The 14,495-nt window shown below is 46.5% G+C and overlaps 1 protein-coding gene across 1 annotated transcript in view; it reads right to left on the minus strand.

Annotated features, from left to right (window-relative positions):
- Window positions 1-293: 293 nt before the first annotated feature.
- The window catches only part of Actr3b (actin related protein 3B), a 55,747-nt gene continuing 41,545 nt past the window's right edge, over window positions 294-14,495 (minus strand). Inside the window, exons 8-10 of the mRNA XM_038320001.1 lie at window positions 1,967-2,092; window positions 1,250-1,333; window positions 294-389 (exon numbers count right to left, since the gene is read on the minus strand). Of these exons, the coding sequence (XP_038175929.1) occupies window positions 294-389; window positions 1,250-1,333; window positions 1,967-2,092 (306 nt within the window). The remainder of the gene's footprint in view (window positions 390-1,249; window positions 1,334-1,966; window positions 2,093-14,495) is intronic.

Raw genomic sequence — 14,495 nt, forward strand, 5'->3', positions numbered from 1 at the left:
TGCGAGGAACTTCTTCAGAGCTGTACTTTTCAACTAGAAGCTCAGATGGAACGGAGAGAAAGTGGGAGGGGAAGGGGGAGGGGGGAGGGCAAAGGGGAGAGGGAGGAGGGCAAGGGGGGAGGGTCTCGAACAGTAACTGGATAGATGGCTTGACGGGAAGGACTGCAGCCGGCCCGCGCACTGGTGGTGAGAGCACCCTGCTTGCACTGCTATCTACAGGAGCCCGGCTGCTCAGTTCTGAAGGACACTTATTCCCAACACGACACTGTCAGACGATGGCGCCCAGGCAGACACTAGGACATGACTCCAAAGACGGGGTTGTGGCGGCAGATGCTGGGGCCGTACTCCTCATAGTCCTTCTTGGTGTGACAGACCTGGAAGAACTCCGGCTGCAGGAGGAGCAGCGGGAGGGAGAGGATGAGCAGGGGAAGGGGAAACCAGTGAGCTAAGGGGCACGGGGGCTGTCCTCATCCAGAGGTCCCTCTGCCAACCACTGGGTGACACCCAGGCAGAAGTTCATTTCACTTTTAAAAATTCCCTCAGCAGTTCCCAGCACTGGAAAACAACAGATTTACTCAGTTTCCACTTATTGGGATCAAATATCTGTTAACCTGAACTAAAAATAGCTGCTAACAAACTCAAGGGGGGAGTATTAATACATTAAAATAATCATTTGGAAAGGACCCAAGGAGGTGCTGGGGAGAGGGCTCAGTTGTATACGCTTGTCATATAAACGTGAGAACCTGAGCCCATCCATGCACCCTAGGGAAGCCAGGCATGGCAATGTACACCTTTAATCCTACTGCTGGGGAGACAGACAGGTGGAGCCCTTGAGATCCCTCACCAGCCTAGGCTAATTGGTGAGCCAGGTCCTAGAGAGAAAGCTGACTCAAAAAGAAAAGGGGATTGAAGAAGATCCAATATTGACCTCTGGCCTCCTCACACAATTTGCACACTCCTGCACGTACATGTGCACTCATGTGCACACACATAGGAGAAAGCCAGGATGCTCTAGATTACTTTCAGATTTCATGTACACATGTTTATCTGCAACCCACAATTAGCAGGGTGCTTGTGAATGAGATATACAATTTAACTGATAACTAACATTTTTATATCAAACAGAATTTAGTCTGTTTAAAGCCATGCAAACAGAACACATGGTATTTAATTTTCATAGACAGTATTTATCCAAACCCTACAGAGACGAACAGATGACAATGTAAAAGTCATATGAAAAGGGACTTACAGTTGAGGCCAGCATGGAGCCTCCAAACCACACGGCATAGCGCTGCATATGGTGTGTTATCACCTGCACCTCCACAGGCTTAGGCTGCAAAAGAAAGCAACTGCAGTTAGTCTGCACAGTACATCCTATCAGCTCCTCCAGTGACGGCCTCAGCCACACTGCAGTGCCAGCCCCGGGAGACTCAGGAAAGGAAGTGCTCGTGCCTGACCGAGACCCTCTCTTCTGGTACTAACACAATTAACCTAACTGATGGCTTTATTCAAACAACCCAGATGGCTTATCAAGGTCAATAACAAAGTGAACCCCAAACACTACAACAAAATAAACACTGCAACAGGTCCCTCACGGCAGAGGGCTCTTTGCTCTCACTTCCCTACCAACACCCATCTCAGGGAGATGCCCAGGCGGCACCCCAGTGGCTGAGAGCCGTGATGGGCACAGCCTCGCTCCCTGGCCCAGGCGGCACCCCAGTGGCTGAGAGCCGCGATGGGCACAGCCTCGCACGCATCGGTTGTCTCGCTGTAACGGGGACGTTCCCTCACCGTAAGTGCTGCCATCTTGTCTCGGTAGCACCCTGGTCGCACAAACACACCCATGCCTGATCTTGCAGAAGAGGGGATGAGTGGTCTTAAAGACATCCTCCAATGAACATGGCCATCCAACCTAGCTGCCCTGCTGGCCATGCTGGAGGACAGTGGGCCTGCACACTGCCCCTACCTTTATCCTGCCCCCACTGAGCTCTTCACTCAGCTTCAACCTGGCGTCCACCACTCTTTTCAAGTCTCTCTGTAGACGACGTCCAAAGTCTCTAAACATGGTGGAGCCTCCAGAAAGAACGACATTCTGAAAGACAAAAGCAGATGGTGAGCGGCCTTGGGTGAGACCAAGCTGCCTGTGACTGTCCAGTAACTGCTCCCCAGCAGGCCTGCTTGTGTGACTAAGGCTAATGCAGATGTAAGACACTAACCGAAACACCTGCCCTCCCTTCTCCCAGTCTCGCGGGGTTACCAGCGGCAGCACACCCCTCCCCACATCCCAGAAGTCTGCAGAGAGTCCACAGGAATTCCTGGGAAGGAACTGTGTCTGCAAAGACAGGTGAGAACGGTCGTGATGTGGGGAGGTTGGGACGCTGAAGCTCTAGAGGCGAGTTACCTACCCCAGGCCAGCGTGAGCCCTCTGCAGAGCCATTCCTTGCCCACCTCTGTGCCCAAACTAACATCCTGTGACTAATGGCTAAAAACCCCTGTGATCTATTAACTTAGAAGATGCCTAGCTTCCACCAAGCCAGAGCCAGTCATCAGACAGCATCTAGGCTACAGAACAGCTCCCCCATCTCCTTGCAGCCACCTCTCTGATGTGTCCACCACTGTACTTTAAACTTGCCTTGACTGACAGCTTCCTTTCTTCTGTAAAACCATCAGGCTTTATGAAACCACTTTCATATTGGAACACAGAATTTGGGGTAACCTACATCTGCAGTTCTGGGACATGGTCACTCAAATTGGGCTCCAGTTTTCTGTTTCCTTTAAGGTGAGAGCTATATTTTTTTTCATTTTGAAGGGGAATCAGAGACAGCCTGGCTGCAGAATCTTTCTGAGACATCTTCCTCCTTCCTCAGAGACCTATAAAGAAGGCCTCTGCTCCTGCCTCATGAGTCGATTCTCCTCAGAGCTCTGCTGTGCCGTCTGTCTGTGGAGCTGGGACCTGACTCCTCAGAGTCCCCAACATGTCTGACTGTCTACTGTGGTACTAACAGCTGTGTCCCCCTTGACTCCCTCACATGAGACCTTTCACTAGCCAAGAGCCATAGGTTGTATGTTTTCCATATGAACAGGCCACCAATCCCTCCCTCGGAACTTTCCTCCACTGTAAACAGCCGAAAGCACACAGCTACTCAGCCTGCGCTGCCCCCACCCCGCTCACCCCTGCCCCCGGCAGAACCCTCACAAGAGCCGAGGAAACAGGAAAGCTGTACTGACCAACACTGGCTCTTGACAAATCACTAACATTGATCTTCAACTGTTTTGCCTTAATAACCAACCCCAACTGGGCCTTTCGTTCATACTGGAACCCCTTCAGAAGGGCGGCGTGGGAAGAAAGCATATCAAATCACCTGGGGAAACATTTTCAAATGAGTCCCCCACACCCACCCACAGCTCATGAGGACTCCAGCTCTGTCACATGACTGCATCAGATGCTTGATGAGTGAGGAAGGACAAGAATCATTAAACCGTCCGGCTGTTAGAATGAAAGATAACAGTTCTATTCTCTCAGGCTACAGAATATTATTTAGGACAATGAAAGCGAAATTGCCCTCATTTAACTTTGTGACAGAAAATATCATTTGAGAAAACTATAGAGAAAATAAAAATCATCTTTCAAGGAGCCCCAAGTCCCCAACCTTGCCTTCTGGGATGCCTTGTGCAGCTGCATTTCCTCAGCCAGAAAACCCCTCGCAAGTTTATGAGGAAGAGATGTCGTACAGGCCTAGGCCAGAGAGCCCAGGTTATGGCAGGTCTGCTCTGCTCACTGCTCTCCCACGCCAGCTGAGGCCACAGTGGCAGAGGCAGGATTTGCAGAGCAGGCAGTAGAGACAGAGGCAGAAGAACAGAGTCCTGCGAAGCCACCTCAGATCTGGTCTCATGCCTTGCGACCTATTCCAGTTCCAACCTGAGTATCTGTAGAAATTTTCCCTCTAATAACCTGCCCATAGACTTGGGAGAGCCTACAGGAAGCCCTCACTGTTCCAAGAGCTGAGGACCTTCAGGGACAACACATGACAGGCCATGACAAGAGTTGAGCCAAAAGGCCATGCATGAGAAAGCACAGCTGAGTAGCCACTGCAGCCAGATGTCTTTGGGAGGGTCCTGGAGGGCGCTTGCAGGTCAGATACGAAACACTTCTGGGGAGAGCCTTCCAGAGCTCTCCAGTAGGAAGAGGTCCTCCAAGGCCATACCCTGACCATCCCTGGAGCTCTCCCCAATTCTTCCCAGTCAACGGGAGAACTACATTAAGCAAGAGGTCCCTTTCTCATGGAGCCCACCTAGTAACAGGTGTGCTGGGCAAAGCAAACCTGAAGTGTGCCATCTGGTCCTTGCTTGGGCTTGGTGGTCAAGGCACCTGATAGTAGGAGCTCTGCAAGATTGGAGTAGGAGAAAGCAGGCTGCTGCTGACTCCTTTCTTAGACAGGGATTCTAGAGTCCTCACCACCCGGACTCCAGCCCTAAGACAGGGATTCTAGACCTTCAGCACCCAGACTGCAGCCCTACTAAGCCCCAGCCTCCTTCTGGGTGACTGGTTACATCTAGATCCCCAGGCCAGTGTCCTGACCATGCTGTCTTCCTCTGTTGCCATGTGGAGAAACCCTCAGACAAGGTGTGACTGTCAGAGACCAGACTCACGGGCACAGCTATGCCAAGCTCAGGGTGGTTTGTCTATGGAATTAATATCAAGGGTGCCCAGAAGGCTAGACAAGAGGCAGTGTTCAAGAATGAGTGTGTTCTGACCCAGCTCCTCTCAGACACGGACCTTAACCCCGCATAGCTGTTTACTGGTCAGAAGACTTTAAACGTGGTCTTGGCATTCGTGTCTTTAGGAAAAGCCTCAAGCAGTCACTGGCACCTCTCTCAAATAGACACAGTCAGTTATTCCTAGAGCAACAGAAGCCGGATCCTGTCCAGTTAAGAATGAGCTGAGGGCTGGGGATGGACAAGGATGCAATGTGACTTAAGTGCGTGTTTCTAAGGGTACTCTGGTTTCTACTCTACCTTCTCTTCTGACCACTATAAATAAGTCCTTCTTGAAATCTTCAGACTCCAGTTACCACAGCCCGTCAGAATCCTGGGGCCCTGGACATGTCAGGGGGCCTCACATAGCTCCTGGGGAGCCTGGGTCCTACTGGGCTCTTGCCTGCTCATGTCCATACAGAGGGAAGACCAATGAGTGCCAGGTGCTTCTGTGGCTGTCACAGAAAATTATTATTCCTGCACATAACAGCCAAAGCAAGGCACTGGGCACACAGTGCCCCTCACAAGGACTCCCCTCCCCCAACCCCAAACCTGTGGCTTTGTCCCTCTAAGAGATAATGAGATGGGTATGGAGCATGCCCACTCTGCTTCCTACCATTCCAGACTCTGTAGGAGCACTCTCATGGGCTCACGACTCTTCCGTATGTATCCACCCAAAGCACGTTTGTCATACTAAGACAGGTGAAGGTATGACTGAGGAGGTTCTAAAGAAAACTGTCCCCAGGCCCAGTGTCAGGAAATCATGGCCCCTGGGCAAACACAACCAGCAGTAACACAGCAGTCTCGCTTCCCACCGGCCCTGCGACTTCCACCACGGAGCCAGCTTCCCTCTTCCCGGACTGCCAGAAGGCTCAGCACAGTGTGGCTGGGATGACAGACACATACCCACTGCCCTTGGCCTGCTGGTCTCATGCCCCTAACTCTGACTCCTCTAGCTAGCTCCTTCTTTTCTACTGGACCAACTTCCCTGATGGTCTTACACCACGCAACGGACAGACAGCCAGCAGGGAAAGAAAGGTGTGCATATTCGAGTTGGGCAAACTGAACATGGAAACAGAATTATCTTCATGCAAAATAGGGAGAGGTAAGCAGACCGCTTCGCTAAAGAGTCTGCAGGCGACGAAGGACTGCTGGAACGAGAGAATCAGCCTTCGCCAGGAACGAACCCCTGTTACCCAAAACCAAGTCATCAGTCCTGAAATCATCACAGACATACAAGCAACACTCAATGAACTGAGCAAATTGTATTTATACATTTGTGTGTGTGTGTGTGTGTGTGTGTGTGTGAATAACAACTAAAGATAAAGAGGCCATAAATTTGAAAGGGAATGGGGAAGGACCCAGCACAGTATGAGTTGGAGGGAGGAAAAAAGGAAGGGGGGAAATGATACAATTATATTTTAATTTTTTTTGGGGGGGGGGTTTTCGAGACAGGGTTTCTCTGTAGCTTTGGAGCCTGTCCTGGAACTAGCTCTTGTAGACCAGGCTGGTCTCGAACTCACAGAGATCCGCCTGCCTCTGCCTCCCGAGTGCTGGGATTAAAGGCGTGCACCACCGCCGCCTGGCTATATTTTAATTTTATAAATAAAAAACATTTTAAAAATTAAAAAGAATGTCTAGTCCTCTAACAGAATTCCTTTCTCCCTTCTCTCTGAAAAGCTTCAGATTCTCCCCAGATACTGCCTCTCTCTTCCTGTCCCTTCCCAGCTTGCACCCAGAACCCACCCCACCCCCGCCCCCGCCTCATCCTCCCGTCTTTGGGGCCACAAAATCCCACAGCTCAGCCTGTTTGGGCGCCGGGGACCTGGAATTGAGTGCACCCAGGCCGGTGGGAGGTCCCCTCCTTCATTAGCCTGCCTGCGGCAAGGTAGGCCCTTTGTCAGAGAGCTGCTTGGCCTGCAAGGGGACCTGACAGTCTGCCAGAGGATCCATCATTCATTGGGGTGAGTGAGGAGTGAGTGCCCGAACCGCGGCAGCTGCCAGGAGAGGGACCACAGACATTCCCCAACTCCCCCCTGCCACCCGCACACTTCCTGCTCTTCCAGCAGGGGTTATTCTCCCCGATACTGCCTCTCTCTTCCTGTCCCTTCCCAGCTTGCACCCAGAACCCCCCCCCCCCCCCCGCCTCATCCTCCCGTCTTTGGGGGCCACAAAATCCCACAGCTCAGCCTGTTTGGGCGCCGGGGACCTGGAATTGAGTGCACCCGGGCCGGTGGGAGGTCCCCTCCTTCATTAGCCTGCCTGCAGCAAGGTAGGCCCTTTGTCAGTGAGCTGCTTGGCCTGCAAGGAGACCTGACAGTCTGCCAGAGGATCCATCATTCATTGGGGTGAGTGAATTTAATTCATTGGGTGAATTGAACTTCTAAAAGAAGACCCAAAAGGGATTATTCAGAGGAACAAATGGGCAGGCGCCAATGCAAGAATTCCTCCAACAATTTGAAAAACAACATGAAAGCACCAGAACCCAGCGAACTTATAACAGGAGGACTTGAACACACTAATCAAGAAGAAGTAGAAAAAAATTGACTTTATGAAAGTAATAGAGTCCCTTAAACAGGAGGTGAAAAACTCCCTTAAGGAAATGGACGAGGAGAATAACAAAAAGTTTGAAGAATTGAGTAAATCCATAAATGATATCCTAGGAAACCAAGAAAAAACAATCAAACAGATAATGGAAACAGTGCAAGACTTGAAAACTGAAATGGAGGCAAGGAAGAAAACACAACCCGAGGGCCAGCTGGATATAGAAAATCTATGTAAACGAACAAGCATAACCAACAGAATACAAGAGATAGAAGAAAGAATCTCAGATTCTGAAGATACCATAGAGAAAATAAACGCACTGATCAAAGAAAACAGCAAATCCAACAAATTCTCATCACAAAACATTCAGGAAATCTGGGACACAATAAAAAGACTAAACCTAAGAATAATAGGCGTAGAAGAAGGAGAAGAAATACAGCTCAGTGGTCCAGAAAATATATTTAATAAAATTATAGAAGAAAACTTCCCAAACCTAAAAAAAGATATGCCTATTAAGGTTCAAGAAGCTTACAGAACACCAAATAGACTGGATCAAAAAAAAAATCCCCTCGCCATATTATAATCAAAACACAAAACATACAGAATAAAGAAAGAATATTAAGAGCTGCAAAGGAAAAAGGTCAAGTAACATATAAAGGTAAACCTATCAGACTAACACCTGACTTCTCTATGGAAACCATGAAAGCCAGAAGGTCCTGGATAGATGTTTTGCAGAAACTAAGAGACCATGGATGGAAGCCCAGATTACTATACCCAGCCAAGCTTTCATTCACTATAAATGGAGAAAACAAAATATTCCAGGATAAAAACAAATTTAAACAATACATAGCCACAAATCCAGCCTTACAGAAAGTAATAGAAGGAAATTCACAAACAAAGGAGTCCAGCATTGCCCAAAATAACTCAGACATCTAGCGACCCTTCACCAGCACATCTCAAAGAAAGGAAACACACAATCTCTACTACCGAATAAAAAATGACAACCGGAGTTAACATCCACTGGTCATTAATATCACTTAATATCAATGGACTCAATTCACCTATAAAAAGGCACAGGCTAAGAGATTGGATACGAAAACAGGATCCAACATTCTGCTGTTTACAAGAAACACACCTCAACCACAAAGACAGACATCTACTCAGAGTAAAGGGTTGGGAAAAGGTTTATCAAGCAAATGGACCTAAGAAACAAGCGGGTGTGGCCATACTAATTTCTAACAAAGTTGACTTCAAACTAAAATCAATCAGAAGAGATGGAAAGGGACACTTTATACTCATTACAGGAAAAATCTATCAGAATGAAGTCTCAATCCTGAATATCTATGCCCCTAATACAAAAGCACCCACTTATATAAAAGAAACATTACTAGAACTCAAGACAGCCATCAAACCAAACACACTGATAGTGGGAGACTTCAACACTCCTCTTTCACCAATGGACAGGTCAATTCGACAGAAACCTAACAGAGAATTAAGAGACTTAATAGAGGTAATGAACCAAATGGACTTAACAGACATCTATAGAACATTCCACCCAAACAGGAAAGAATATACCTTCTTCTCTGCGGCTCATGGAACCTTTTCGAAAATTGACCACATGCTCGGTAACAAAGCAAACTTCCACAGTTACAAAAACATATTAGTAACCACCTGCATCTTATCGGATCACCATGGATTAAAATTAGAATTCAACAACAATGCTACCCCCAGAAAGCCTACAAACTCATGGAAACTGAACAGTCAACTACTGAACCACACCTGGGTCAAGGAAGAAATAAAGAAAGAAATTAAAGTCTTTCTTGAATTTAATGAAAATAAAGACACAACATACTCAAACTTATGGGACACTATGAAAGCAGTGCTAAGAGGAAAATTCATAGCACTAAGTGCCCACTTAAAAAAAAACGGAGAAAGCACACATTGGAGACTTAACAGCACACCTGAAAGCTTTAGAAAAGAAAGAAGCAGACTCACCTAGGAGGAGTAGAAGACTGGAAATTATCAAACTGAGGGCAGAAATCAACAAAATAGAAACACAGAAAACAATCCAAAGAATCAATGAAACAAAAAGCTGGTTCTTGGAGAAAATCAACAAGATTGACAAACCCCTAGCCAAACTAATGAAACGGCAGAGAGAGAACACACAAATTAATAAGATCAGAAATGAAAAAGGGGACATAACCACAGACACAGAGGAAATTCAGAGAATCATTAGATCTTACTACAAAAGCCTGTATGCCACAAAATTGGAAAATGTAAAAGAAATGGACACTTTTTTAGATAAGTACCATATACCAAAGTTAAACCAGGACCAAGTAAATGCTCTAAATAGTCCTGTTAGTCGCGAAGAATTGGAAACTGTTATCAGAAACCTCCCTACCAAAAAGAGTCCAGGACCTGATGGGTTCAATGCAAAATTCTACCAGAACTTCCAAGAAGACCTAATACCTATACTCCTTAAGGTATTTCATAATATAGAAACAGAACAGTCATTGCCAAACTCCTTTTATGAAGCTACAATTACCCTGATACCTAAACCACACAAAGACTTAACCAAGAAAGAGAATTACAGGCCACTCTCACTCATGAACATCGATGCAAAAATTCTCAATAAAATACTGGCAAACAGAATCCAAGAACACATTAGAAAAATTATCCACTATGATCAAGTAGGCTTCACCCCAGAGATGCAGGGCTGGTTCAACATACGAAAATCTATCAATGTAATCCATCACATAAATAAACTGAAGGATAAAAACCATATGATCATCTCATTAGATGCAGAAAAAGCATTTGACAAAATTCAGCACCCCTTTATGATAAAGGTCTTGGAGAGATTAGGGATACAGGGGTCATTCCTAAATATAATAAAGGCTATTTACAGCAAGCCGACAGCTAACATCAAATTAAATGGAGAGAAACTCAAGGCCATCCCACTAAATTCAGGAACGCGACAAGGCTGTCCACTCTCTCCTTATCTCTTCAATATAGTGCTTGAAGTTCTAGCAATAGCAATAAGACAAAACAAGGGGATCAAGGGGATTCGAATTGGAAAGGAAGAAGTTAAACTTTCGTTATTTGCAGATGATATGATAGTGTACATAAGCAACCCCAAAAACTCCACCAAATAACTCCTACAGCTGATAAACTCCTTTAGTATCGTGGAAGGTTACAAGATCAACTCCAAAAAATCAGTCGCCCTCCTATATACAAAGGATAAGGAAGCAGAGAAAGAAATCAGAGAAGCTTCACCTTTCACGATAGCCACAAATACCATAAAATATCTTGGGGTAACTCTAACCAAGGAAGTGAAAGACCTATTTGACAAGAACTTTAAGTCTTTGAAGAAAGAAATTGAAGAGGATACCAGAAAATGGAAGGATCCCCCTTGCTCTTGGATTGGGAGGATCAACATAGTAAAAATGGCAATACTACCAAAGGCAATCTATAGATTTAATGCAATCCCCTTAAAGATCCCATCAAAATTCTTCACAGATCTTGAGAGGACAATAATCAACTTTATATGGAAGAACAGGAAACCCAGGATAGCCAAAACAATCTTATACAATAAAGGAACTTCTGGAGGCATTACCATCCCTGACTTCAAACTCTATTACAGAGCTACAGTATTGAAAACAGCTTGGTATTGGCATAAAAATAGAGAAGTCGACCAATGGAATCGAATAGAAGACCCAGATCTTAACCCACAAACCTATGAACACCTGATTTTTGATAAAGGAGCTAAGGGCACACAATGGAAGAAAGAGGGCATCTTCAACAAATGGTGCTGGCATAACTGGATGTCAACCTGTAGAAGAATGAAAGTAGATCCGTGTCTATCACCATGCACAAAACTCAAGTCCAAATGGATTAAAGACCTCAATATCAATCTGAACACACTGAACCTGTTAGAGGAGAAAGTGGGAAGTACTCTACAACATTTGGGCACAGGAGACCGCTTCCTACGTATAGCCCCAGCAGCACAGACATTAAGGGCAACATTGAATAAATGGGACCTCCTGAAGCTGAGCAGCTTCTGTAAAGCAAAGGACACTGTCACTAAGACAAAAAGGCAGCCTACTGACTGGGAAAAGATCTTCACCAACCCCACAACAGACAAAGGTCTGATCTCCAAAATATATAAGGAACTCAAGAGACTAGACTTTAAAATGCTAATGGACCCAATTAAAAAATGGGGCACTGAACTGAACAGAGAATTCTCAACAGAAGAAGTTCGAATGGCCAAAAGACACTTAAGGGCATGCTCAACCTCCTTAGCAATCAGGGAAATGCAAATCAAAACAACGTTGAGATATCATCTTACACCTGTCAGAATGGCTAAAATCAAAAACACCAATGATAGCCTTTGCTGGAGAGGATGTGGAGTAAGGGGTACACTCATCCATTGCTGGTGGGAATACAAACTTGTGCAACCGCTTTGGAAAGCAGTGTGGAGGTTTCTCAGGAAATTTGGGATCAACCTACCCCAGGACCCAGCAATCCCACTCTTGGGAATTTACCCAAGAGATGCCCAATCATATTACAAAAGCATTTGTTCAACTATGTTTATAGCAGCATTATTTGTAATAGCCAGAACCTGGAAACAACCTAGATGCCCTTCAGTGGAAGAATGGATGAAGAAAGTGTGGAATATATACATATTAGAGTACTACTCAGCGGTAAAAAACAATGACATCTTGAATTTTGCATGAAAATGGAGGGAAATAGAAAACACCATCCTGAATGAGGTAACCCAGGCCCAAAAAGATGAACATGGGATGTACTCACTCATAATTGGGTTCTAGCCATAAATAAAGGACATCGAGCCTATAATTCATAAAAAAATCCTAGAGAAGCTATATAAGAAGGTGAACCCAAAGAAAAACATATAGTTATCCTCCTGGATACTGGAAGTAGACAAGATTGCCGGACAAAAAATGGGAACATGGGAGTGGGGAGGGATGGGGGGAGGGGAGGATGGGGAGAGAAAAGTGTGAAATGGAGGATGGGAAGAGCTTGGGGGAATAGGATGGTTGGGATATAGGAAGGGTGGATATGGGAACAAGGAATTATATATCTTACTTAAGGGAGCCATTCTAGGGTTGACAGAGACTTGACTCTAGAGGGGTTCCCAGGTGTCCAGGAAGACGCCCCCAGCTAGGTCCTTGGGCAGCTGAGGAGAGGGTGCCAGAAATGTACAGATCCTATTGCCATACTCATGAATATCTTGCATATCACTATAGAACCTTCACCTGGCATTGGATGGAGAAAATGACAGAGCCCCACATAGGAGCACCGGACTGAGCTCCCAAGGTCCCGATGAGGAGCAAAAGGAGGGAAATCATGAGCAAGGAAGTCAGGACCGTGAGGAGTGCGTTTACCCATTGAGATGGTGGGACAGATCTAATGGGAGACCACCAAGTCCAGTTGGAATGGGACTGATGGAACTGGGGACCAAACCGGACTCTCTGAATGTGGCTGACGGTGGAGGAGGACTGAGAAACCAAGGACAACGGCAATGAACATGAACTCTACAGCATGGACGGGCTCACTGTGAGCCTTGTCAGTTTGGTTGCTCACCTTCCTGGACTTAGGGGGAGCTGGGAGAACCTTGGACTTAACATAGTGAAGGGAACCCTGATGGCTCTTTGTCTTGGAGAGGGGTGGAGTGGGGGTATGGGTGGAAGGGAGGGGAGGGAAGGGGGAGGAGGAGGGAAGGAGATGGAAATCTTTAATTAAAAAAATGAGGAAAAAAAAGCTTCAAAGATAAGCACTGTGACAGACGGGACACAGCCTCTTCCGTCACCCAGCACTATCTCTGGAAAACTCCATGTACCAACAAACACCTCAGGTGGCCTGAGCAGACCCTGAACCAACGGGAGCACAAGCTGGCTTGAAGAGGGGCTTCGAACCTCTAAATCTAGACATTTTTAAAGGGGCCTATAACCTTGAAAGTTTTTGAGAAATGTGAAAATCACATTTTAAGATAGAAAATTTCTGTAATTCTAGAGACAAACATTTCAGAAAAAATACTTGCGATCTCATAACAACATTCATTCCAGGGTCCATGAAAAAGAACTGTGCTTGTTTCTTACATGGAAAAAAAGGGGAAGACGGGGCAGGGGAGATGGCACGGGGTGTGAGGGGGAGGGAGGAAGCACTGGCCACATTTGTGTGAGGGCCTGTGTTTGAATCCCTAGAACTCACAGCAAGATGATGGTGTGTGTGTGTGTGTGTGTGTGTGTGTGTGTGTGTGTGTGAGTGATCCTAAAATGAGGTGGGAGGCAGAGACAGGAGACTCCCTGAGGATCATGGGGCAGCCATCCTGATTACACAGTGAATAAGAGACAAAGTGGAAGGGGAAGGCCAACACCCAAGGTTGTCTACTGACCACACACACCTGCACTCACAGCCACAAATGTCCCCACAAACCACACAGTCACACACACACACACACACACACACACACGCACATGCACAGAAGAAAGGGATTTGGTGTTTTTGTTTTTAAGTCAAAGCAAAGTTTATCTTTCACCAGGAAACATGTGTGGCAACTTGCAAGTGCCCAGGGGACAGGTGAGAGAGCTGTGAAAGCCTGGGCCTGCAGGGCAGATAGGGACCGTGCATGAAGTCATGCTGTCCTCAGAGTACGCCGTGGCAGCACAGGGACCCTGCCAACAGTCCAACAGTCCCTGAACAAGGGCTGACAGCTCAGTCACAATGCCTGCTTGCGATCTGAAATTCACACTTCCTCACTGAGAGACTTTCCATGAGCTGAGTATTCAGAGCTCAGAACAGTGACCATGCTCATACCAGGGAGGTCAGCACAGTCAAGGGCTCAAAGAGGACTAAACAAACAAACAAACAAACAAACAAAACCCCACACTGTGTAGACAAAAGCTGAAAACAGCAGCATGAATATAGGCAGGATGCAGGCAGCCTTGGCCATTAGAACGGCTCTCAGAAGTTAAGACATTCACTGAGGCAGTGAGAAGGTGGACGGGTCAGTAAAAAGAGGGGACATAGAAGGACAGCTATGCACAGAACACATCATGTGTGAACATGTATGAAAACCTCACAGCAACAGTGATGCTGAGGGACACGAAGCCCCTAGAAGACGCGAACAGAAGGATGACAACAGCAATAAGTCACCTGAGAAGCGCCATTCTTTGAGA

This window comes from Arvicola amphibius, chromosome 2, assembly GCF_903992535.2.
Source record: "Arvicola amphibius chromosome 2, mArvAmp1.2, whole genome shotgun sequence".
Classification (NCBI taxonomy): Eukaryota; Metazoa; Chordata; class Mammalia; order Rodentia; family Cricetidae; genus Arvicola; species Arvicola amphibius.